Raw genomic sequence first — 23,981 nt, forward strand, 5'->3', positions numbered from 1 at the left:
CACCAGCCCAGGGATGGCACCACCCACCATGGGCTGGGCCCGCCCCCATCAGTCACTAATTAGATATTATGGAGGCATTTTCCCAGTTGAGGCTCCCTCCTCTCAGATGATTCTAGCTTGTGTCAAAGTGACCTAAAACTAGCTGGTATGGGTAGAGAAGGGCATTCCCAGAAGCGGTAAGGTTATTAAATAATCTGCCAGTGGTAGGAATGGGATCCCTCCCTACCAGTTGAGGCCCCCAAACTTAAAGGCTATGACCCCTGTTGCTGGCTGCATGCCAGAAATAGACGGTAAGGTCCTATTACTGAAGACACACTGTGTGCCTTGGCTACAGGGCACAGGGAAATCCAGCTGGGACTGGTCAGCAAGCTACCTCCCCGATGGCTGGGTTTTATGGTTCCAAAAGGCACTGTGCATTCTCCGAGGGCAGTTCTTTACAGATCCTGTGTTCTCTGTTACCAACGTGCCGGGGAAGACACACCCACGGCTTCAATCGTGGTATAACTGTTAGGGATGCAACCAAGTGCTTTCTTGTGGGAGGGAATCAAGCGTTGGTGCTGTTAGCAAGGCTGTGGCTGTTAGCAAGATCTGTGGCTGGAGCGTTCAGCCTTCTCAGAGGGAAACCTCCCCTTCCCCTAGTGGCTACTGCAGAGTCATAATGGATCGAGCTTTGAAAATCAGTAACTGCTGATGTGGCGCAGTGACCCACTGCTCCGTGGTAAATAGCGGGGGATTCACAATCCATATCAACCCCTCCAAGACTCAGGCACCATGACCGAAGAAAGAATCCAGTAGTCAGAGGAAGGGATGGAGTCTCATGTAACTATTTCTTCTGGAGGTGGGAGGGGGCTCGTAAGACTGGAACCACAGAAAGTTCTGGAGGAACAGTTCTATTGAGTCTTTAACAACCGCGGCAGGGGAGGAGACTCTACTGTGCAAGGTAGGCAGGGAGATCAGAGATGTGGCTGTGTCACCCATGGGGATGGCCCTTGGGTGACACAGCTTCGCTTTGAGTCCCTTATACACTCCTGTAGCTCCTCACTCTCGCTCCTTCGGTCTGTTGTTAAGTTCTCTCAGAAAGCCACACATCAAGACACATCCTTTCCTTCCCCTTTCTGGCCAACTATGTAGACCACGCTGGATTTGAACTCAGAGCTCCACCTACCTTTGTTTCCTGAGTGCTGGAGTCGAAGGTGCGTTACCACACACACAGTTGAACTTGCTTTCTTACAGCCTCCTCTAAGCAAGTCCTTTCCCCCCCACTTCCTCTCTCGCTTTTCTAGGGCGGGGTGTCCATCTGTAAGCCCAAGGCTGTCCTGACACTCAGGATTTTCATGCCTCTACCTCCCAAAATGCTGGGACTAATGGTTTCTGGATTCCATCTCTATTTCCCGGCTTCCTGTTCATTCCTCGGTCTACACTAATCTGGTCTGTCCCCGCTTAAATCATTTTTTTTTTTTCCAAAGGCTGAAATTTACTAAGTGGAACGGGTGTTTCTCAGCTCTGGTCAAGTCTTACCTGGCCATGTTCGTCACTCCTTCCTGTAAAAACTCTACTCCTCAGGTTTCTGCAACCTGGCTTTCTCACCTCTGCCCATCCATCATCCCTTCTGAATCTTTCACCAACCTCTTTTGAATTTTTTTTTTAGATTTATCTTTACTATTTTTAAGTGTGTGTGTGTGTGTGTGTGTGTGTGTGTGTGTGTGTGTGTGTGTACACCACCCACGTGCCTGGTGCCTGAGGAAGTCAGAAGAAGGCATCAGATCCCGTGGGGAGCAGATGAGTAAATACGTATTGTTGACACAGGCACAACCACACCAAGGACTCCAGTGCCTCAGGCTTCTGGAAATGGCGAAACCTTGCCTGGGTGAGGCTCAACAGCATGACAAGCCTTCCTTTGGTCTAAGTACAAGTGTTTACAAGTTATTGACCAGTGTGTGCAAAAATGAGCAGCTGCAGCTTCCTCCTCCGGGGACTAGCTAGCCCCTGCTCTGTCTGCTGCACATAACAGTGTTTCTGATTGTCGTCCATCAGAGCGGGCACAGCACACCTGATCCCAGCTTTTTTTTTTTTTTTTTTTTTTGCATGCCTATTCTTCAGTGGTGGTGGTGGTGGTGGTGGTGGTGGCCTGGTCTACAGAGTGAGATCCAGGACAGGCACCAAAACAACACAGAGAAACCCTGTCTCGAAAAAACAAAAACAAGACAAAACAAAACAAAAAAACCCACCAAAAAACAAAACAAAAACAAACAAACAACAACAAAACCCAAAGCACTGGCTGCTCTTCCAGAGGGCCAGGTTTAACTCCCAGCACCCACACGGTGGCTCACGACCACCCACCCACCACTCCAGTTCTCAGGGGTCCGACGCCCTCCGCTGGCCGCCGCGAGCACTTCATTTACAGCCTGCCGGCCAAACACCCATATCCATAAAAAACAATTAAAAAATAGACATATGCATTTAAATTTGCCACGCCCATTCTTCCGCAACTTCATGGAGGCGCCGCCCACCCCTCCCTCCGTAAGACCCACACTCGGAGTGAGGACGAGCCGGGGCCAGGCGAGGAGACCGGGCCTCCGACAGAAAAGCGCCTTGGGCGTTGGTCCTCGGGGCAGACCTCACTCGCTGGAAACCGCACAGGACCGGAAAGGGAAGGAGCGCCGCCCTGCACAGCGCCAGGGAGGGTCGAGACCCCTGGAGTCCCGCAGCCGCCCTCCCGCCTGCACCTCTGCGAGCATCCGCGCCAGGTGACAGCGCCATGCGGCCCAGGGGGGCGGGGCCAGCCCGCCCCTGGCCCCACCCGGCCCCGCCCCCCGCCCCGGCTGGCCCCGCCCCCGCCCCGGCCGCGCGCCCGCGGGCGGGCCTCCGGTCACGTGACGGCGGCGCAGGTGAGCACCGCTTCCGGGTCGGGCTTGGGAGTCGCGGCCGGCTCCCGCTTCCACTCGCTGGGGTGCGCGGGAGACTATGGCGTCCTCCTCCGTCCCTCCCGCCGCCGCGCCCGCCGCAGCTGGAGGCCCCGGCCCAGGGTTCGGCTTCGCCTCCAAAACCAAGAAGAAGCATTTCGTGCAGCAGAAAGTGAAGGTGTTCCGGGCCGCCGACCCGCTGGTGGGCGTGTTCCTGTGGGGCGTCGCCCACTCGGTGAGAACCGGCCGGACCCCCAGCTCCTGCCCCTCCATCGGGGTGGGGATGGGGGGCTCCCCGGGCCCTGCGTCCAGAGCTCCTGGCGCTGCCACCTCGTCCCCTGCCCCGGCCTGGTTCCCCGCGCACCCTTCCCCGGGCTGCCCCTCGGGCTGTCTTCTGGTCGTAGACTCCTGTCTCTCCCTCTGCCCTTCACTCCTGCCCTAGAGTTCCATCCTCTCCACCTGAAATCCAGCTCTGTGCCTTGACTCCTTCCTGCCGGGTCCGCCCTCGGGCTACGGGGACTGGCCAGAATCCGGCTCCAGCCAGAGGGACCTTAAGGGGAGTGGCTCTCAAGGGTTGTTGGTGAGGTCCGGGTGCGAGAGAGTGCATGAAGCGTGTCGGGTACTTACACTCCTCCTGCCTGGCGCAGGAGGTAGTTCGATTCCCCTCTCCGCCTTGCTTTCTAGCCTCAGCCCTTGACTTTCGAGCCTTGGCTTTGTCGGGGGGGGGAGGGTAGCTCTAGGTTTTTTGGATCTTCTAACCCTGCTTGCCCTTTTCTGGGGACACAGCATTTCAGAGAAGCTACCCAACTCTGACCCTAGCGGGATGCACTCAATCGGGACGTAATGCATAGATGCCTTTGGTCTTAGCTCTATGCCCACTTTTGGCTGGTGTGGTGGTATTTGGTGTAAATGGAGTAAATTGTAACCCAGGAAAAGGCTGGGGAGCTGTGGTGGTCCCAGGGTCGTTGTGTGTGTGTGTGAGCTTTGGGAGCCTGAAAAGGGCTCAGGAGGGTGCAGCTTGGGAGTCCGGAGGAGGCCGATGGTCCAGTACACCTCCTTTCTTGAGGACATCTTGGAGACAAAGTTAGGGAAGTGTAGCTGGTTTTTTCCTTTCTCAGATCGGGATCAGGAGGGATGCAGTGATCTTCAGCTGGAATGCAGGGGACTATTTTGGTTATCAGCTTCTTTGAGTTGCAGTCTTGATACATGGTCGTGGAGGTGTAAGGGGTGAGGCAGAACGCTGCATGCATTCTTTATTTGTAATTGGAACATCCCTGGTGGTCAGTGAGACCCCCTTTGCCTCTGCTGCTCTCTCAGCGGTGATATCTTGAGTGAGTATTCCATTTGAGGCACTTGTTGTGGGCCAGACTGCCGGGGGTAGCGCTTCACTAGAGGTACCTTCGTACCCATCCCCGTGGAACACACACCGGGGAGGGTTTCCCTCTGGTAAGAATTGGAGGAGTTACCTGTAAGACCCGCCTCACGCTCTTGAGGTAAAATACTTTATAGCTTCAGTGCCCCACTTCCCAGCATGTACCTCAAGTGTGTAGCACAGAGAAATTCCTTGAACATATGCCTTCGTGATGATTCAGCCTGCTTAGCAGGTGGTGAGGAGGGGGCGGGAAGAGTTAAAGCTGACTTTTAGGCTGGGAATCTCAAGTGGCTCTTTTTTTCTTTCTTTCTGGAGGAATATGTTCTGTCCTCCTTTCTCCTGGGGACAAAAGCAGTTGCGCGCACTGCGGCATGTGGGATTTAGGTTAGACCGTAACCTCTGTTGAATAATGATCACGTAAGCACAGACAAGACATTCGTCTATCGCTGTAATAAACAGTTCGGGACCACTGCGTTGCCCAGACACCGTGCTAACTGAACAGCTGAGAGACAGCATTTAGAATGGGCCCTTGCCCTTGAAGAGCTCAGAGCTGGGGGAGGGACTTAATGTAAGCTGGGGATTAGAGTCCCCTGGCAGGCAGATGCACTCTTAGGGCCAGGTGGGGGTGGGGAGAGGGGGGCATAGTAACACCGAGGAGGAGAAAGAATGAATAAAAGAGAAAAGAGCCCTGAACTTGTGGGCTGCAAGTCTCGGGGACTGCGGAGAGCATGTGCTGCCCCCCCCCTCCCCTCTCGCTGGTTGACTGACATACACTTAGGGAACAGACACCTCCTGAGCGTACAGACCCTGCAAGTTGCAAGTGTTTATTTCCTCAGAGAGCAACTGTTCTTCCTTGACTTTTGGCCTAGGCCGGTGGGCACCTACTGCCGAGATCTGGGTCAGAGTGATCTGGAAGTGTCCTCTTTGTGAGGAGTTACTCAGGGTATACAGACATTTCCTTCCCGACCACTGTTGAGCAGCCCCCCCCCACGCCCCCCAAAGTCCCGTTAACTCTCTGTACTTTAAAAATACCTTTTTCTTTCCCCTAACAAAGCATGTAACTGTCTTGGGTTTTATGAGGTTTTTTTTTTTTTTTCTCCTAATTTTTTTTTTTTTCTAGAATTTCTCACAGCTTTAAAAATAGTCCTGATTGCTTGCAGGGCTTGCCAAATATAAAGTGGCTGTTGTGAGCATGAAGTTCCTCGGGGGTGGGAGTGTGAGGAGCCCTGTGAGGGTGACTGACATCAGTTCTTGGGCAGCGGATGGGGTAGGGTGCCTGCCTCACTTCTTTGTTAAGGAGTCGGGTTTGAGCTGCTCTTTCTTGACTCTGGCCTAGACCAGGTGTCTCACCCCTCCCTCCTTGTGCTCTGGCTCCTCAGATCAATGAACTCAGCCAGGTGCCGCCTCCAGTGATGCTCTTGCCAGACGACTTTAAGGCTAGCTCCAAGATCAAGGTCAACAATCACCTGTTCCACAGGTAGGTGGTCTGCACCTTCTCACAGAAATCGGGAACGGCAGGGGGGCCAGTGGCCGGCTCAGTGGGTAAGGAGTTGGCTGCCAAGCCCGAGGAGAAGAATTCAATGTGCGGAACCCACACGGTGGAAGGAGAGAACTGTCTGACCCTCCAGAGGAGCTTTGTGACCCACACCACCCACACTCACACAAACTAAACATTGAAAGAAAGAAGCAGGGCCCAGGCCTGGTCAAGCACACCTTGAATTTCAGCACTCGGGAGTCCAGCCAGGACTACACAGTGAGACCCTTTCTCAAAAACAGAAAGAAAGAAAGAGAACAGCAAATAGTTATAAAATGCTAGGTGAGTTGAAGGTTTCGGGTATAGATGTTAATTACAATTGTTACAGTCTCACATTCATTCTAAAGCAAAAATTCAGTGTTGTGGGAAAAAAAAAACAAACAAAAACATCTGAGGGCCAGCAGATGACTCAGCAGGTAAGGGCTCTGACTGACCAAGCCCGACAACCTGAATTCAGTCTCGAGGATACACGTGGTGGGAGAAGAGACCCAGCTCCTGGAAGTTGTCTTCTGACCTCCATGTACACGCCTTGGCACACCACCACCACCCCACCACCCTGGTCCCGCCCAAACACACAGGAGTAAATAAATAGCTGCATGTGGTGCATTAATCCCAGCACTTAGGAGGCAGAGGCAGGAGGATCTCTATGAGTTCCAGGCCAGCCTGGTCTACATACCGAGCTGCAGGACAGCCAAGACTACATAGAGAGAGCCTGTCTCAAAAATAACCAATAAATTAATTAATTTAAAATTTTTAAATGTAAGCATTTCCAGAGTATCTACATTCACACACACACACACACACACACACACACACACACACATACATATGTATACACACACATACATATATATATATACACACACATATAAATACATACATACATACATGCATACGTACGTACATACGTGTGTGTGTGTGTGTGTGTGTGTGTGTGTGTGTGTGTATACCTGTTACCTTTTACTCTGTTCCATCATATAAAAACATTGGATTCAGCCAGGCAGTGGTGGTGCACACCTTTAATCCCAGCACTCGGGAGGCAGAGCTGGGCAGGTCTCTGTGAGTTCCAGGCTGATCTGGTCTACAGAGTGAGATCCAGGACAGGCATCAAAACTACACAGAGAAACCCTGTCTCGAAAAACCAAACGAAACCAAAATAAAAACCAAAAAAAACCCCATTCAGATTCAGGTGCCTTTATTATTACCTTCTGGTAGGGAAGGAGAAAAATGATGGACACCTCTAGTCCCCCTTTAGTACATTCAGAGTATCAGTAAATACTGTCGATTTTAGGATATCTCTGCTATCTTGAGATGTAAGGACTGCTGCTGTGTAGATGCATAGTGAACTCCTGCTGTACTTGAACCGCTTACCAGCCACACGACCCGACTTAGGCCACTCGGTCACTCTGAGACAGTCTTCCTTTCTATAAAATGACAACAGTATGTCTTTTGATGTACCTGAAGGAGCCAAGTCCAGGAATGAGAGGATGAGGCAGGAGCATCAGGACCCAAGGCCCGCCTCTGTCACCAAAAACAAGCAACAGCAACTGCAAAGTTGGTGTGGGGAGACGGCTGGAAGAGCACTCACTGTACAGCATGCCTTGAGAGCGCATCCCTGTCACCCACATAAAGAAGCTGGCGTGGCTGTTCCCATTTTCCCAGCCTTGGAGAAGGCAGAGGGAAGCGGAGCCTGGGGACTACAAGAAATGCTGGGCTTTGGGCTCAGTCCCAAAGCAGTGAGGTGGGGGGCGGGTGATAGAGGAAGGTACGGGACATCGCCCTCTGGCCGCCATATTTGAGCACACAGGTGTATGCACCCACACACTCAAGTGCCTGCCTTATACATGCGCACACTTGGAGCGCACACTCCACCTAAAGAAAGGCAGTAACTAATGAACTTCTTCACAGGATTTAGACAGCCAAATCAAGCAGTAGTGTGGTGATTATAACAATTGTTTATAAAGTGAGTGTTCTGTTTTCTTACCTTTTCAGAGAGAATCTTCCCAGTCATTTCAAGTTCAAGGAATATTGTCCCCAGGTCTTCAGGAACCTCCGTGACCGATTTGGCATTGATGATCAGGATTACTTGGTAAGAGTCTATTGTGGGGTGCGGGTAGTCCCCAGCAACTAGAAAGTCTGTTAGAGAGTTAAGTTTAGAGAACTGAGAGACTTGGTTAATACTGTCTTTGAGCATGTGTGAGTGAGTGAGTGAGTGAGTGAGTGAGTGAGAGAGAGAGAGAGAGAATGTGTGTGTGTGTGTGTGTGTGTGTGTGTGTGTGTGTGTGTGTGTGTGTGTGGTGGTGGTGGTCATGGGCATCTTTGAAAATGTAATGAGACTAATCAGGCTCTTCTGGGGAAGCAGGATGTATATATGTTTAGAGTTTTACATTCACGTTCATTCCATCATGTGAGGTAACCAAATTAAGAACCCGTTGAAGGGATTTGTTGCATCTTAATTTGGTTTTTCAAGACAGGGTTTCCCTGTGTAGTTTTGGTGCCTGTCCTGGATCTTGCTCTGTAGCCCAGGCTGGCCTCGAACTCACAGAGATCCGCCTGCCTCTGCCTCCCGAGTGCTGGGATTAAAGGCCTGTGCCACTGCTGCCCATTTATCGTGGTTGTGGGTGGCTTTAGTGGATGTGCATATGTGGGAATCAAGGGAGAACTTTCTGGAATTGGTTTTCTTCCACTATGTGGGTCCCGGGGTTTAATTCAGGTTGTCAGGCTTGGGAGCGAACACCTTTCCCACTGAGGCATCTCAGTGGGCTCGACTGCAGTTTCATCCACTTTGAGAAGCAGTGATTGGGCCATTATCCTCGTATCTTCCCACAAAACGGAAAGTATCCGTGCTCATAGGCTGTTCTCTGTCTCTAGGTGTCCCTTATCCGTGCTCATAGGCTGTTCTGTCTCTAGGTGTCCCTTATCCGTGCTCATAGGCTGTTCTCTGTCTCTAGGTGTCCCTTATCCATGCTCATAGGCTGTTCTCTGTCTCTAGGTGTCCCTTATCCGTGCTCATAGGCTGTTCTCTGTCTCTAGGTGTCCCTCACTCGAAGCCCCCCAAGCGAAAGTGAAGGCAGTGATGGTCGATTTCTCATCTCCTATGATCGCACTCTGGTCATCAAGGAAGTGTCCAGCGAGGACATTGCCGACATGCACAGCAACCTTTCCAACTACCACCAGGTCAGGCCTCTCCAGCCCCGTCCTGCCCTCCTCAGCCGCCAGAGCACACCGAGGTCCTGTTCTTTTTCTCCCTGTGAGCTGTGACACCCCTGGCATCGCTGGCTGTCTTCTTTGTGAAAACTTAGAATGGCAGAAACACTAACAGGGCCTCTGCATACCTGCTGTGTTTGATTTGACAGACGCGTGCCATGTGTCCCTTCCCATTGACACCAGCATCCCAAACCACCGTCTCTTTGTTCATTTTCCGTGCATGAGCCTGGAGGTCAGAGGACAGCTTTCTGGAGCTGGGCATCCTCCCTTCCGTCATCTGGGTCCCAGGCATCAAACTCACACTGTGCTTGGTGGCAAGTGCTTGTACCCCCTGAGCCACCTCACTGGCTGCCAGGAATTGTTTTTATTTATTTATTTATTATATTTTTATGTTTTTTCCTGATGTTTGCCGGTGCACCGTGTGTGCACCTGGTGCCCTCAGAGGCCTGACGAGGGTGTCAGGTCCCCCGGTACTGTAGCTACAGACAGTTGTGAGCTGCCCTATAGGTGCTGGGAGTCAACCCGGGGCCTCTACAGGAGCAGCCAGTGCTCTTAACTGCATAACCATCGCTCTAGTCCCTGATATTTTTTATTAAAATTTTTATTTTTAAGCTGGGTGGTGGTGGTGGCACACACCTTTAATCCCAACACTTGGGAGGCAGAAGCAGGCAGAGCTATGCCAGCCTGGTCTACGGAGTGAGTTCCAGGACGCCAGGGACAGAGAAACCCTGTCTTGATGAATCAAAACATACATTTGTTGTATTTTACATTTGTTTGTTTACTGGGAGGTGCACACATGCCACAGTGTGCCTGTGGAGATCAAATAGCTCCGGGCAGTTGATTTTCTGTGTTTCTCATCATCTGGGGTTCCAGGGACTGAATTTAAGCTGGCAGGTTTAGACAGAAGCACTTGCCAACCACAGACCCAATTTGCCAACCCCAGAGCTGGTTTTTGAGTGGTTAGAAGTAGAGGTTAGTCATTGGACAAGGTGGCAGAGAGCATGTTAGGCAAAGGGAAGTGGTATTTGCTAAAGCATGGAACCATGAAAGTGTTTGGTGCTGGGAATTAAGAACCCTAGTGTAGCTGGGCTGTGTGGTGTTAGGAAAACTCAGCTGGAGCCCACCTGTGAAAGGGCCCTTAAGTCACAGAGAAATCCGGGCTTTGTCCTGAAGCTGGCTTTCAGGGACCTGGAATGTGTGCTATTTAGAAATAGAGGGCTGGGCGTGCAGCGCACACCTGGCGTGTGTGAGGCCTGTGCTTTGTCCTCAGCACCACAAACAGAAGAAGAGAGGGAAGAGGTTTGGAAACGTCCCTCTGACAGCAGGTGGAAGACAGACCAGAGCGGGCACACTGAGAGTGGGGGTGCCAGGTTTAGTAGTGTGGGTGAGAGTGAGGAGAGTCCGGAGAGAATGCCGCGGGCGGAAAGACCTGTGAGGACATGTGGGAGTCAAGGCAGCGGGGCCTCCAAGTGCCTGGCACCGCTTGTCAACACCGGGACACAGAGAGAGGGACAGGGGTCTGGAGGAAGATCGTGCGGGTGTGGAGACGGCTTCTGCAGTTCATCCTAATTTCAGTTGTCCGTGAGATGACTGGGGTGTGGCAGAGTATAAGGAGAGAATAGACTAGGAGTTCTACATCAGTAAGTACTCAAAACTCCACTTATTGCCACTGAAAATCACTATAGTTTGAAAGGAAGACTGTGGACACACACATACACACACACACACAAATACAAATAAATAAAAATAAAATCTTTCTTAAAAATACTAATTTTGCCAGGTGGTGGTAGCGCATGCCTTTAATCCCAGCACTCGGGAGGCAGAGCCAGGTGAATCTCTGTGAGTTCAAGGCCAGCCTGGTCTACAGAGCAAGATCCAGGACAGGCTCCAAAACTACATAGAGAAACCCTGTCTCAAAAAACCAAAAACAAAAAACAAAAAAAAAAAAACTGATTTTAAGCCGGCGGTGGTGGCGCACACCTTTAATCCCAGCTCTTGGGAAGCAGAGGCAGGTGGATCTCTGTGAGATACATAGTGAGTTCCAGGACAGCCAGGGCTGTTACACAGAGAAACCCTGTCTTGAAAAACCGAATGAATGAATGAATGAATGAATGGAAGGAAGGAAGGAAGGAAGGAAGGAAGGAAGGAAGGAAGGAAGGAAGATAGATTACCTTTGAGGGGCAAGAAGTGCCCCTGAAGGAGATTAGGTATGGGCGGGCAGTTTGGCTTATTAATGCCCCAGGTACGTCCAGAAAGGATTTAAGGGACCGGAGGACACCAGGGGAGCGCAGTGGGTTGTCAGTGGATCAAGTGCACAGCTGTAATAATCCAGTGACTGTCGTCCCCACCGGGCTAGACAGCTGAGGAGTTGAGGGTTGAAATCGGGTGTCAGTGATTTTAGGGTATTTCCCTGCAGAAGGGCTTATTTATTACTTTTTTTTTTTTTTAATTAAAAAAGTGTATGTGTACAGGTGTTTTGCCTGAATATATGTTTATGCACCATGTATGCCTGGCGCCCTTGGAGGCCAGAAGAGTACATCAGGTCCTCTGGAACTAGTTACAGACAATTCCGACCACGGTATGGGAGCTGGGAATTGAACTCAGAACTTCGGCAAGAGCAGCCAGTGCTCTTAACCTCTGAGCCACCTCTCTGGCTCTCTGACGACTGCTTTCCTAAGGCTGTCCTTTAAGAAAAATAGGCAGAGAGGGAGGTTTTGTTTAGTTTGAGTTGGGATCTCGTGTACCCCAGGGTGGCTTTGAACTATGTAGCTGAGGATGACCGTGGGTCCTCAGGATCCCCCCTTCCGATGCTGGGATTATAAGGTGTGAACCTCCACACAAACACTCTGCCTGCTGAGCTCTATCCTCAGCACAAGTGCATTTTAATTAGGGGACCAAACCCAGGGCCAAGTACCATACCGCTCAGCTAGACTTCTGGACCTGAATGCTTTTTTTTTTTTCCTTCTGAGACAAGGTCTCAGGATGACCTTGAATTTATGCCCCTCTGGCCTCAACCCCCATATTCTGGAATTATAGACATCCATCACCAAACCCAGATGACGAATTCAAACTGTGGGCAGAGAATGTAGTTTATCTGGTGCTTGCCTAGTGTGCATGAAGACCAGCACCATACAAACCAGGCAGGGTGGCACATGCCTGTAATCCTCGCATTCAGAAGGTGGAGGCTGGAGGTTCAGAAGTTCAAGGTTATCCTTGGCTACATAGTAAGTTTGAGACTAGCCTGGGCTATCTGAGACCCTGCGTCAAAAAGAAAAGAAAAAAGAATTCAAATTGCAAGCCGGGTTCCTGTAACGCCAGCTCTTCGGGGGTGGAGAGAGGAGGCCATGTGTCTATTTCATTGTATTTTTTTAGTCACTTAACAATGGTTCATACTTTATTGTTGTATTTTATGTGTCCAGGTGTTTCGCCTGCATGTAAGTTTATGTACCACATGCATGCCTGGTGCCCTCAGAGGTCATAAAGGACCTTTGGATCCCCTGGACTGGTCCTAGAGGTGGTTGTGAGCCACCATATGGGTGCTAGGCATTGAACACGGTCTTCTCGAAGAGCTGTCTCTCCACTCAGTGTTTAAGGTCAGCTTTATTTGAGGCCAGCTTAGTGACATCTGACCTGACTTAGAGATAGCTCAGCAGGGAAGGACACTTCCCTGAGGATCTGAGTTCCGGTGATGTCGAGTGGCTCACAACTGTCTGTAACTCTAGTTCCAAGGGATCCTTTGGCCTCCTGGGGCATTCACACAGACACATAAATAAAAAAAAAATAATAATAAGGCATGTGGTATGGTTCATGCCTTTAATCTCAGCATCTTTGAGTTCAAAGCAGATCTGTGAGTTTGAGGCCAGCCTGGTCTACACAGCGAGTTCCAGGGATATGCAGAGAAACCCCATTTCGAAAAACCAAAAAATAAAAATAAATTAAATAAGTGTTTATTTTAAAAAACAAAAACAAGACAGTCCAAATTAATTGCAGGTCTCCTTGTAGACATTTCTACTAGCCCACCACGAAGCATTGGTTTAGATAAAATCATTTTATTGATAAGTAAAAGTTTAACCCTGGTTCTGTGGCTATTTGCACAGAGCCTAAAATAAGGATAACAACACCTACCGTCCTCATTTTGAAAAAGGCAAAGGTAGCCAGGCACAGTGGCTCATTCCTATCATCATAACATTAGAAGCTAGAGACAGAGAGGTGAGGGGTTCAAGACCCACCCCAGCTATGTAAGACCCAGACTTTAAAATGAAGAGAGAATTGTAAATAGAAGAGGCCAGGAGGCAGGGTTTCAGAAACTGGGTGACCATCTCTTGACTCTGTAACCTCTGTGCTTAGGATTCCTCCCAGGCCCTGGAGCAGCTTGGATTCCTGTCCCCGAGCTGTTTGTGTGTCCCTCCATCCTTTCCTTATCCTTCTCTCGCTCTCTTCCCTAGTACATAGTGAAGTGTCATGGCAACACTCTCCTGCCGCAGTTCCTGGGCATGTACCGAGTCAGTGTGGAGAATGAAGACAGCTACATGCTTGTCATGCGAAACATGTTTAGTCACCGTCTTCCTGTGCATAGGAAGTATGACCTCAAGGTAAGAACAGGATAACCTGGGCTAAAGGAAAGGCTGCTCTCGGCCTGAGAATGGGGGAGGCCTTGGGAGGGCAGTGCCTGACGGAGAGACGTAGATTTGACTGTTCACTGTAGGAACCAGGCTTCTGGTTGTCCCTGTTAGTTTTTCCTTCTGACTTAGTCTCGGTCTCTCCACAGGGCTCCCTAGTGTCCCGGGAAGCCAGCGATAAGGAAAAGGTAATGTTCCTTTCAGGTGATGCCGTGAGGGATGGGGTGGGTCAAAGCAAGTGCTTAGGATAAAGAAGCAGTTCTCCATAGTGGATACAGATCACCAGCTGTTAATTCTTACCTTCAACTACTGGAAAGGAAAAGAGATAATCAGCCACTGATCTGGGGGAGCAGTGGGGTGGCTGTGTTGTTGGTAGCATTGGTTACTCCGTGTTGAAGGTTTGGGGGTAGGTGGGATGCCAGCTGTGAGGAGCAGAGTGCTCATTTCCCGTATGGCATTCAGAGCTCCTGTGTTCAAGTAGCTGTTTTTACTGAGGAAGAAGGAGGAAAAGTCAGTGTGGAGGGTGTGGACCACGTCCATAAGCAGACGGTGGGGGGTGTAACGAGATGCAGCTGACTGAGCCCAGGCATAGAGCCACGAAGGGCTGCTGCTGTCTTCGAAGCTCTGGGGTAGAGAGAGCCTGGATGGAGGCAAGGTTCTCTGAGACCTCGGCTAAGGGAAATGTTCCCAGGACATTCTTTTCCCTCTTCTAGGTTAAAGAACTGCCTACTCTTAAGGATATGGACTTCCTCAACAAGAACCAGAAAGTGTATATCGGTGAGGAAGAGAAGAAAGTGTTTCTGGAGAAGCTGAAGCGAGATGTGGAGGTAACGATCGGGGCCTCAGAGGCGCCCTATCTAATAAAAGAGAAGGAATGGCTCTTTTGTTCTTTAAATATTTTTGCTTTTTGTCTTCCATTCGTGGTACAAGGTTTTTCTTGAATGAAAGGCTGGGGATGAAACAGGAGAAACCCTAGGCCCATTGGTGGGGTAGCGAATGGGATGGGGCACTGGCTGGGGGTCGTCACAGGGTGCTTTTCGATTCCAGGACTCAGGCACTAATTCGTGGTGGTACACCGTGACCTCAGTTTATGCACTCCTTTCCCCAGGAGGGCCCCGAAATTGAAGGCAGGAGACGGACGGGGGGTGGCTGGGATTGGGTGGGAGACCTGGGGTTTCTGACTTGTCAGTGGGTCTCAGTTTCTAGTGCAGCTGAAGATCATGGACTACAGCCTTCTGCTGGGCATCCACGACATCATCCGGGGCTCTGAGCCAGAGGAGGAGGGGCCCGTGCGGGAGGACGAGGCTGAGTGGGATGGGGACTGTAACCTGACTGGACCTCCTGCTCTGGTGGGCTCCTATGGCACCTCCCCTGAGGGCATTGGAGGCTACATTCATTCCCACCGGCCCCTGGGCCCAGGAGAGTTTGAGTCCTTCATCGATGTCTATGCCATCCGGAGTGCCGAGGGTGAGAGAGACCCTGGAAATGTTAAGGGGGGTGGTGGGGACCCTCGGGGGACAGAGACCAGGGTGGTGGATGGAGAAGCTGATGAGCCTCTCACAACAAAGCTGGCTCCAGGGGAAAAGGAACTGGGACTGTATGTACCCGGTCCTCATTGTTAGCCTCTCTCCCCAGGGGCCCCCCAGAAGGAGGTGTATTTCATGGGCCTCATTGACATTCTAACACAGTACGATGCCAAGAAGAAAGCAGCTCACGCAGCCAAAACCGTCAAGCATGGGGTGAGAGTCCCCCAAAGCCCCCCTCTCTTGGCCTGACTGTCCTCGGGAAAGAGAGCCTCTGGCGTCCTCGGTCGGCCGGAGCAGTGGGGTGGCCAGGGAAGGCAGAGGGGAAGGTGGTGAGGCCCCTCACACATTGTTCATGTTTCTTCTCACAGGCGGGGGCAGAGATCTCGACTGTCCATCCTGAGCAGTATGCTAAGCGATTCCTGGATTTTATTGCCAACATCTTTGCCTAAGAGCCTGACTCTGTGGTGGTCACTGCTTTACGTTGAAGGTGGTGGGTTCTGAGAGTCGTAGGGGAGCTGGATTTGGCCACTACTTCTCTTCTTTGCTAAATTCAGACTGCAGGCTCCTTCCATCCAAACCATTCCATCTTGGTGGACAGGCTTTTCCTGCCCGAGAAATACACTGTCCTCCCTCCCCGTGTCCGTTTTCCGCCCACGCTCCTCGCTCCCACCGCGCCCTCTTGCTTCATTAGAGTGTTGGTGACTCTCCTAAGTGCCTTGATCTTTGAAAAACATCTTGTTTCTATGAAATAGGAGGAGCTGGGGGTAGGGTTGTTTGCCATCTTCGAGACCTGACTGGACAGTGGATGTGGCTCAAGCAACTACCCCAGATGCACTTTGCCGTGTGGACGAAACTGAATGTCTGGATTTGCTGATACCATTGCAGGGCTTTGTGGCATGCTCCCTCCCTGTAGGCCCTGGAATGGAGGGCTCTCAGGAGACTCCCATGTGGGTGCAGGCATTCACACATGGACAGTCTGGCATGGAGGTGAGGTGGAGAGTGGTCAGCAGGCTGGCACCTCACAGAGGCAGGACCCAAGCGGACTTTTGTGACTATGCAGAGAGCGGAGGAGGTCCCTGTCGAGCATTGACTGCTGTCCATGCTCTTCCTCCATCCCACCCCACTTGGATCTGTACCCATGAGTTCTTCTGGATGCAGGAGCCCTGGCATGGCCAGAGCGTCCAAGCCTAGGGCCCGGTGTGAGGCTTCTGTAACTGCACCTCCCCAGAACCCTTCAGCGAAGTGGGAGAGAGCGGCGGAGGCTGGGAGACTGGTCGGAGGGCAAGGTTCATTCCTGTGTGACGTTTCCTGTCTTCCTGTCCAGTTACTCCCAAGGGCCCCTTTCTAGTAGAGGGAATAGCTGCATGTGGGTTTCCGTCATTTCGAGAGGACAGAGATCTTGAGTGTGGGAACCCCCCATCCCCTGGACATGGTACCTAGTGCACTTCCTCCCCTCTCCTCAGACACTCTCTGCTTGGATTGTTGTCCTGTTCCCTCTGTCCCATCTTTCCCTGCTACTGTGTCTCCCAGGGGACAGATGGCCTTCTCTGTCATCTTCACTTTCCACCCCCAGAGAGGAGTCAGAGCCATAACTCAGTCACCCAGTCCCTTCCAAAGATAGCTGAGTTAATTCGTGATATCCTCAGAATGGAGAGGGGCTCAGGCATGGCAGCTCGAGCCTGTAAAACCCAGCGCTCAGGAGGCTGTGGCCGAGTGAGTGAGAGTTCAGGGCTGACTTGGACAGCCTGGGCTGCAGAGTGAGACCTGGTCTCAGGAAAACCCAGAAAAGGTATGGGCTTGAGCACTGGAGCTTATAACTCAGTTGGTGGGGTGCTTGCCTAGCATGTCCAGAGCCCGGGCTCACCCCAGCACCACCTAAAGCAGGTGTGCTGGTGCAGTCCTGGAGTCCTAGCTAGCGCTAGGGAATGAAGGTAAGGAGGATCAGGTATCCGAGGTCATCCTCAGTGACAGAGCAAGTTTGAGGCCAGCCAAGGATACACGAGCCTGTCTTGGGGAAAAACGATTCTAAGATGAGATAGATTGTCGTTGTCTCTGCCCAGAGCCTTTGGAACCAAGACACCCTTGCTGTCCTGTCCCTCGTCAGACCTCCCCACTCTGGGGTGGAGGGTGTGAGGTGGGCAGTGAGGGCCAGCAGCCGCTCTGCTGGGTAGCTGGCCTGACCAGTCTCCTAAGAAGCCACGCGGTCCTCAGGAGCAGCGCCCCTTTCACCTTTAACCAGAGGGGGCCACGAAAGGAACAGTGGTCAGAGGGAGGGGCCTACCTGCCAGGTCTCTTCATCCCACAGGCGACCTTCCCTGTTGATGCAATAAAGTCCCATGACACCAGCAGCTGTTCATTGGAACTGGATTCTCTAACCATGAGGTTGTGTATTATGGGCAGAATGGTCATCTTCATTCATTGCTTCTGTTTTCCATCATTTTGTTTTATTAATAAAAAAAATCTGTATTTACTCCCGATATCACAATAAAATAAATTATTGGATCCAAATCATTTACAAAAATGGTTTTTCCCTTTGAAAATGCCGAGGAATCCTGCGTTCACAGGATGCAGAGGCCAGCTGAGGAATCCTGGTCTTCACGGTGGTGATGGGCTCCTGATTATGTGGGAGGTTCCTAAGGTGGTGTGGACTTAGAGGTGTGGGGTGGAGGCCCGGGAGTGGAGACATTCCTCAACTTTGTGGGACGTGAACAGTGATGGTGGGCAGGGAGGAGGGGCTGATGCGGCCCGGTTACTCCGTCTCCTAACTTGAGTGGGCCTCTGCATACCAGCTGTTTGGGAAGGAACTGCTCACCCAGGCTTCCTGGGAAAGCCGTCTACTTAGAGGGCAGGAAGAGAACAACAGGGTCCTGGGAAAGTGAAGGAGAGAGTGAGTGACCAGGCCTCCAGTCCAGGGGGGAGGGGATGGAAGGGGAGGAGGACGTGGTTGTTGCTCGTCTGGGAGACTCAGGAGGTCTCGGCTGAGGTCTTGGCTGGTGGAAAAACCTGGCTTGATGTGGCCCCAGGGAAGTGAGTTGCGGGAGGCGGAGACTGCTCTGGTGGGAAGCAGAGCAGAGATTTCCCCCCCCCACACTTTGGGAATTTTTAACTCTATCTGAGCCACGTACTTGACACCAACACCACCCCAAGCCGTTTTTTTTAAAGGAACTATTCACTTCCCATCCTGCACCGACCTGTGTCCCTATTTGTGGGGAAACCAGTCACCCGTCCCCATCTGGCCACAGGCTGGGGGGTGGGGGGGGTCACCGGAGGTAACACTCTAGGAGGAGGAGGCCAGAGTCGAGGGAGGGGATGGGAGGAGTCGTCACAGGGTTTATTTTGTAGTACCGATGTTTTCCTCCCCCCCCCAAAACTCTTCCCATCCCACGTCTCTCCTTTACAGCCAGAGGTCTCAAAAAAATCGCCCTCCCCCCCCAAATCCGCGCACCCACCGAGGCGGCTCCCGCACCCATCCCCGCCCGCACCGCCGGTTCAGAGGTGCCACGCAGCTGGGGGGGGGGAAGGGGACCCGGGGAGCCGGCCCCTCCGGGAGGGGGCAGCCGGAGCGGCCTTCCTAAGGGATCTCACCTCCTACCCCCGGGGCCACCCCTCCCTCCCAGGCCCGGATCCCTCGGCGCCTCCATTTTTGTTCCGGGCCCCGGGAGGCAGGGGCTCCGGGGTGGGCAGGAGGGGTCCGAGGGATCCGGTAATTCTCGCCCGCCCGCCGCCCGCCGCGGGGAGCGGGGCGCCGCGCCCCCTCCTCCCTCCCTGCCTCCCTCCTCCCGGCCCGCACCCCGGCATCCCCTGCCACCTTCCTCGGGGTCTCCCCCCCTCCCGCCCCTTGTTGCTAAGGCCCGGACCGTCATCCCAGCAACAGCCTCAGTCATGTGACCGGCAATGGCGGCGCGGACGGGAGGTAGGTGAGCCCGGCGCCCCCACACCCACCGCGTGCCCCCCACCCTCCCCGATCCCACCTCGCCAGCCCCCCGATCCCCTCCGACACCCCCCTCCACGCGCTCGCACCCCCCGCGCGCACGGGGCGCTGGCCCGGAGGGGGGCCGCGTCCGCGTCCTGGGCCCCAGGGCCCATCCTCCTCCTCCTCCTCTCCTTCCTCCTCCTCCTCCCGGCACCTCCAGCCCCGGGCTCCACGGCGGCGGGGGTTGGGGGGGTTCAACCTCCTCCGGGCCGCAGCCGGGTGGACCCACGCCCTCACCCAGCGGCGGGGGACTCCGGGGCTCCCCCGAGTAGGGATGCGGGAGTTGGTGTCGGGTTGGATGGATCTGGGGGCAGGTCTTGGGGGGGGGGAAGAAGGGTGGGGGCGCCTCCGGGGACGCCCCCTCCCCACCCCCACCACCCCCACCCGGGGACCCTTGCCCTTTCTCGCCGTCCCTTGCCAGGGGCCCCGTGGTCGGGGAGGGAGGAGACGCTGGTCCCGCTGTCCGGCCTGGTTTGCCCCCGAGGAATGCCAGACCAGACTAAACTGTGGCCCCGCCTCCCTGCGCCGTGCCAGCAGGGCTCGGAGCTAGGACACCTCGGTCCCGGGTCCTCTCGAGAGGCTGGGGTGGGGGCATTCCACCGTGCAGTCCACGGGCCCGGGCCCCGCGGCCTGGGACGCCAGGGTTGCATCCTAAGGGCCCTAGGGTGGAGGGAGGCACGCACACGGACAGCGGCTCCTTCTCGGGATGAGTCAAGGAATCGAGGTCACATCAATGGCCCCTCTTCCTGATGGAGCCGCACTTTGTTGTGGGCACAGACCTGGAGCTGGATGTGTGACAGGCCCGGGGGTGGGGTGGGGGTGTGTGTGGTGGAGACGCGGGGTCCCTCTGGCTGTGCTCTTGCTTGAGCCCCGCCCCTCCTAAATGCAGACCCAGGAGCTGACCGAGCTCTGCGGGCCCTGGGTTTAAAGGTGACAGGGAGAACTTTTGTTACTGCAGGGACAGATACCACTTTGCTGGCGTCCCTAGCAGACCTCGGCTCTCCAGGAAAGGCCCCTGTCGGCAACAGGGACTTGAATTATTTGAGGATGTGGAATAAAGAGATGAGTTGAGGAGCCTAGGAAAGATATGTCAGTGGCAATCGGAGGGAGGTGGCAAGTAAGACCTTCATCCTCGAGGGCCTTTATCTGCCCCTCGGATCTCCCTCTGCACTGGGGGAAGAGAAGAGGAGTTAGAGTTAGCCTGATGAAGTTCCTGGAGCAACTTTGAGGGGCTGGGCCTGGAATTCTGCAGGGAGGCGAGGACACAGAAGTGTTTTGTTTCTGGGCTGGCTGGGGAAATGCTATCGTAACTCTTTGCCTTCCTCGTCCCCAGCTCTGGCCAGCTGAATGTGGAAGTAGAGAGACTTCTGGCACCACTCCCATGGTCTTTTCAGGTACCTGCACCCCCAAGAGGACCCCAGTTCATGTTCCTCCCATGTTCCAAGGAATCCCATGCCTGGTAGCCCTGCTCAAGGTCCCTGTCTGTTTCAGGGGCTCCTGAGTTGAGGCCTGTGGGGGTTGGAGAATCTGTTTCTGACTTCATTTTTTTTTTACCCCATCACACTAGGCCACACGATCTCCAAGTAGCAGGGAAAAGGAGCGAGCCTGCATGCCAATTCTAAGCTCTTCCGGATCAAAGTGAGCACAAAGGGGGGGTGGGAAGCCTCCCTCCCCATTTGAAGAGCCTTCCCCCCACACACACCCTGAGGGGTAGGGACAAGCGGTTGTGGTCAGGGGAGAAATGAAGGAGGCAAGCTTGACTTAGATAATAATGAAATATGGGAAGCTAGTTCCCCAGCAGGTGCTGGGACTATGGGAGAGAAGGGGAAATGGAAAAACAAACAAACAAACAAACAAACCAGTTTGCGGGAGGTGTTGGGGGCGGCTTTGAGGGGAACAGAGGTGATGTGGGGTTTGGAGGCACCTGAGTGGGAGGCGCGCCTGCGCGTCAGGTGGGGACTCCCCACTCTGAGTCCCTTCACCCTGGGGGCAGTGTCGTTCGTCCTGTCCAGAATGGCAGCCTGCGGAGGCACCTGCAAGAACAAAGTGACCGTCTCCAAGCCCGTGTGGGACTTCCTGAGCAAGGAGACCCCAGCCCGGCTGGCCCGGCTCCGGGAGGAGCACCGAGTGTCCATCCTCATCGATGGAGAGACTTCCGACATCTACGTGCTCCAGCTTTCCCCGCAGGGCCCTCCCCCGGCCCCTCCCAATGGGCTCTACCTGGCCCGCAAGGCTCTCAAGGGGCTACTGAAAGAGGCCGAGAAAGAGCTGAAGAAAGCTCAGAGGCAGGGGGAGCTCATGGGCTGCCTGGCTTTGGGGGGTGGTGGGGAGCACCCTGAGCTGCACCGCCCAGGTCCGCCTCCTCTTCGGGCAGCCCCGCTCCTGCCCCCAGGAGCACGCGGGCTCCCCCCTCCCCCTCCCCCCCCTGCCCCCTCCACTCCCTCCGCGTCTTCGGGAGGGGGCTGAAGAGCAGGAGAGCATCTGCCCCATCTGCCTGGGGGAGATCCAGAACGCCAAGACGCTGGAGAAGTGCCGCCACTCCTTCTGTGAGGGCTGCATCACGAGGGCCCTGCAGGTGAAGAAAGCCTGCCCCATGTGTGGCCGCTTCTACGGGCAGCTGGTGGGCAACCAGCCCCAGAATGGGCGGATGCTGGTCTCCAAGGATGCCACCCTCCTGCTACCCAGCTATGAGAAGTACGGCACCATTGTCATCCAATACGTCTTCCCGCCCGGTGTCCAGGGGGTAAGAAGACCACAGTTCTCCCTGACCGATGGTTTTCCTCCACGTTCACTTTCTGACCTAAGAAAAATAGGTGATGTGGGCAGTGTGTTTCGAGGCGTGACGGGCTCTTGCTGTCGCCCAGGATGCCTTGGGATGTGCTCTGGAGCTGGTGGGGAGGTGGGGGGGGCTCCTTAAGGCCCAGCTTTTTATCTCCATGACCCAAAGGCACATATAAAACTCAGGGATGAGGGCTGGCATGTAGCTCAGTGGTAGAGCACACGCCTATCCTATGGGGAGCCCTGAGTTCAATCCCTGCCCCCAAGAAAACCAAATCAAACAAGGGAAAAAAAAAAAAAACAACACCCAAAACTTAAAATCGGATATGACAGAAAGGCTTGAACTAGTAACCTGGCTCGTGTGGATATGACAGACATCCTTGGCAGAAGGAAAGTCTGGAGTTGGTACAGGGACCTGGCCATTCTAACAGCTCGGGTGCCCCTCTGTGCCCGGTTAGGGGACAATAAGGTCTTGATGAAAGTTAACTCTGAAGGGAAGACATAGGAAAATGGAAACGTGAGGCAGTGGCCGAGCGTTAGTATTTGAGGCAGAGGGAATGCCAAAAGATAAGTTTTTCTTGTTGTCGCATTTTTGCTGAGTTGTCTGGAAAGTAACTTCCATCACTTCCGAGAGTCCATTTGTCCCTGAGTTGAGAACTGAGGGATTATGTCCAGATACAGGCTCTGCTGCCCAGACCCCCAAAGCCACCCTTCCCCTGAAAGGCTGTCAGTCTGCTGGGAATGAGCCTCCACCGGGATCCAGGCCTTTGAGACACTGCTCTCTGCCTCCTCTGCCTCCTCCCCCTCTCAGGCTGAACACCCGAACCCCGGAGTTCGGTATCCTGGTACCACACGGGTGGCCTACCTCCCGGACTGCCCCGAGGGCAACAAGGTGCTGACCCTGTTCCGAAAGGCATTTGACCAGCGCCTCACCTTCACCATTGGCACGTCCATGACCACAGGGAGACCCAACGTCATCACTTGGAACGACATCCACCACAAGACCAGCTGCACAGGGGGACCCCAGCTGTGCGGCTCCTCCCCATTTCCTTCCCCCTGGCTCCTCCCCTTCCTCCCATGTCTACTTTGGGAGAGTCATCTGCCCTCTCCTCTGGGAGTCTCCTAACTGGAGAAGACCACCCATCACTTGCTCAGTCTGTTTTCATCCTGGTCCTGATGTGTTCAGCTTAACAAACAAAAACAAAAAGCTGCAGACTCTGGCTTACCTTGGTTTTGGAGGTCCCTCCTCATGGGAAGTGGGGAGGGGTCTGAATCTGGCCTCTCCCGAGTCACTCAAAATGAGGGTGGGTAAGAATGAGCAAACCCCCGCAGCTAACTCTGACCCTCATCTCTCTCTGCCCCAGGTTTGGGTATCCGGACCCCACCTACCTGACTAGGGTGCAAGAGGAACTGAGAGCCAAGGGTATCACAGATGACTGAAGGCCACCCCCCTTTGCCAAGGCCCCCCGCTGTCCTCTTCCACTAGGATCCAACGGAAGCCTCCGTTCTCCTCTCTCTCTGCCCCCACACCACCCACACGAGGGGATCTGTGCGACTGAGGTGGGAGTTCAGGGGGGGGGAAGGGGACCGTCCCTTCCCCTGCCCCCCCATTGGCCAAGTGCTTCTGTGGCCTGTGAGCCACGCCCTCTGCAGCAGAGGCTGGTTCGGGGCTCCCTCCCTGCACTCCGTGTACATACTCTATACCCTGCTCCCCCAGCGTCCTTGGCTTTTCCCGGTATGCACTGTTGTCCAGTGACTGGGCTGAGAAAGGACCTGGGTAGGGGACGGAGGTCTCGAGCCCCGGCCCCTGGACACTGTACTGTCTCACCTTGGACTGAATTAGCTGCCACCCCCAGCCAGCTGTGTGTTAAGATAACAGTAGTCCTACCTTAACGGGATCCTTTCTCTCCTGTGTCTGTCTGTCAGTCTGTCTTTCTCTCGCTCTTCTCTACCCCTATAAGGAGCCTCCTCACCCTGTTCTGGAATTGCTGCCAGACTGTAGCTTTTAATTTAATAAAAATAAAGTAAAATATGCAACTCGATGCCACACCCGTTTTCTGTTCCTTGGA

The 23,981-nt window shown here is 53.7% G+C and overlaps 2 protein-coding genes across 2 annotated transcripts; both read left to right on the forward strand.

The window, feature by feature from the left end:
- The first annotated feature begins 2,854 nt into the window (after nucleotides 1-2,854).
- Pip4k2c (phosphatidylinositol-5-phosphate 4-kinase type 2 gamma) lies at nucleotides 2,855-17,669 on the forward strand. The gene is made up of 10 exons (XM_006973303.4): nucleotides 2,855-3,138; nucleotides 5,655-5,752; nucleotides 7,802-7,898; nucleotides 8,843-8,986; nucleotides 13,462-13,608; nucleotides 13,785-13,823; nucleotides 14,349-14,462; nucleotides 14,835-15,102; nucleotides 15,271-15,374; nucleotides 15,530-17,669. Exons 1-10 carry the CDS (start codon nucleotides 2,965-2,967, stop codon nucleotides 15,608-15,610), a joined length of 1,266 nt encoding a protein of 421 aa, XP_006973365.1. The 5' UTR covers nucleotides 2,855-2,964; the 3' UTR covers nucleotides 15,611-17,669.
- Nucleotides 17,670-18,644: 975 nt separating this feature from the next.
- Nucleotides 18,645-23,954, forward strand: Dtx3 (deltex E3 ubiquitin ligase 3). Its single transcript, XM_076554133.1, is given in 7 exon segments — nucleotides 18,645-19,078; nucleotides 20,468-20,528; nucleotides 20,702-20,772; nucleotides 21,147-21,552; nucleotides 21,554-21,877; nucleotides 22,724-22,941; nucleotides 23,277-23,954. Coding segments are annotated over 7 exon segments (1,179 nt in total). The 5' UTR covers nucleotides 18,645-19,055; the 3' UTR covers nucleotides 23,353-23,954.
- Nucleotides 23,955-23,981: the final 27 nt, after the last annotated feature.

The sequence above is a fragment of the Peromyscus maniculatus genome, chromosome 18, assembly GCF_049852395.1.
Source record: "Peromyscus maniculatus bairdii isolate BWxNUB_F1_BW_parent chromosome 18, HU_Pman_BW_mat_3.1, whole genome shotgun sequence".
NCBI classification, from domain to species: Eukaryota; Metazoa; Chordata; class Mammalia; order Rodentia; family Cricetidae; genus Peromyscus; species Peromyscus maniculatus.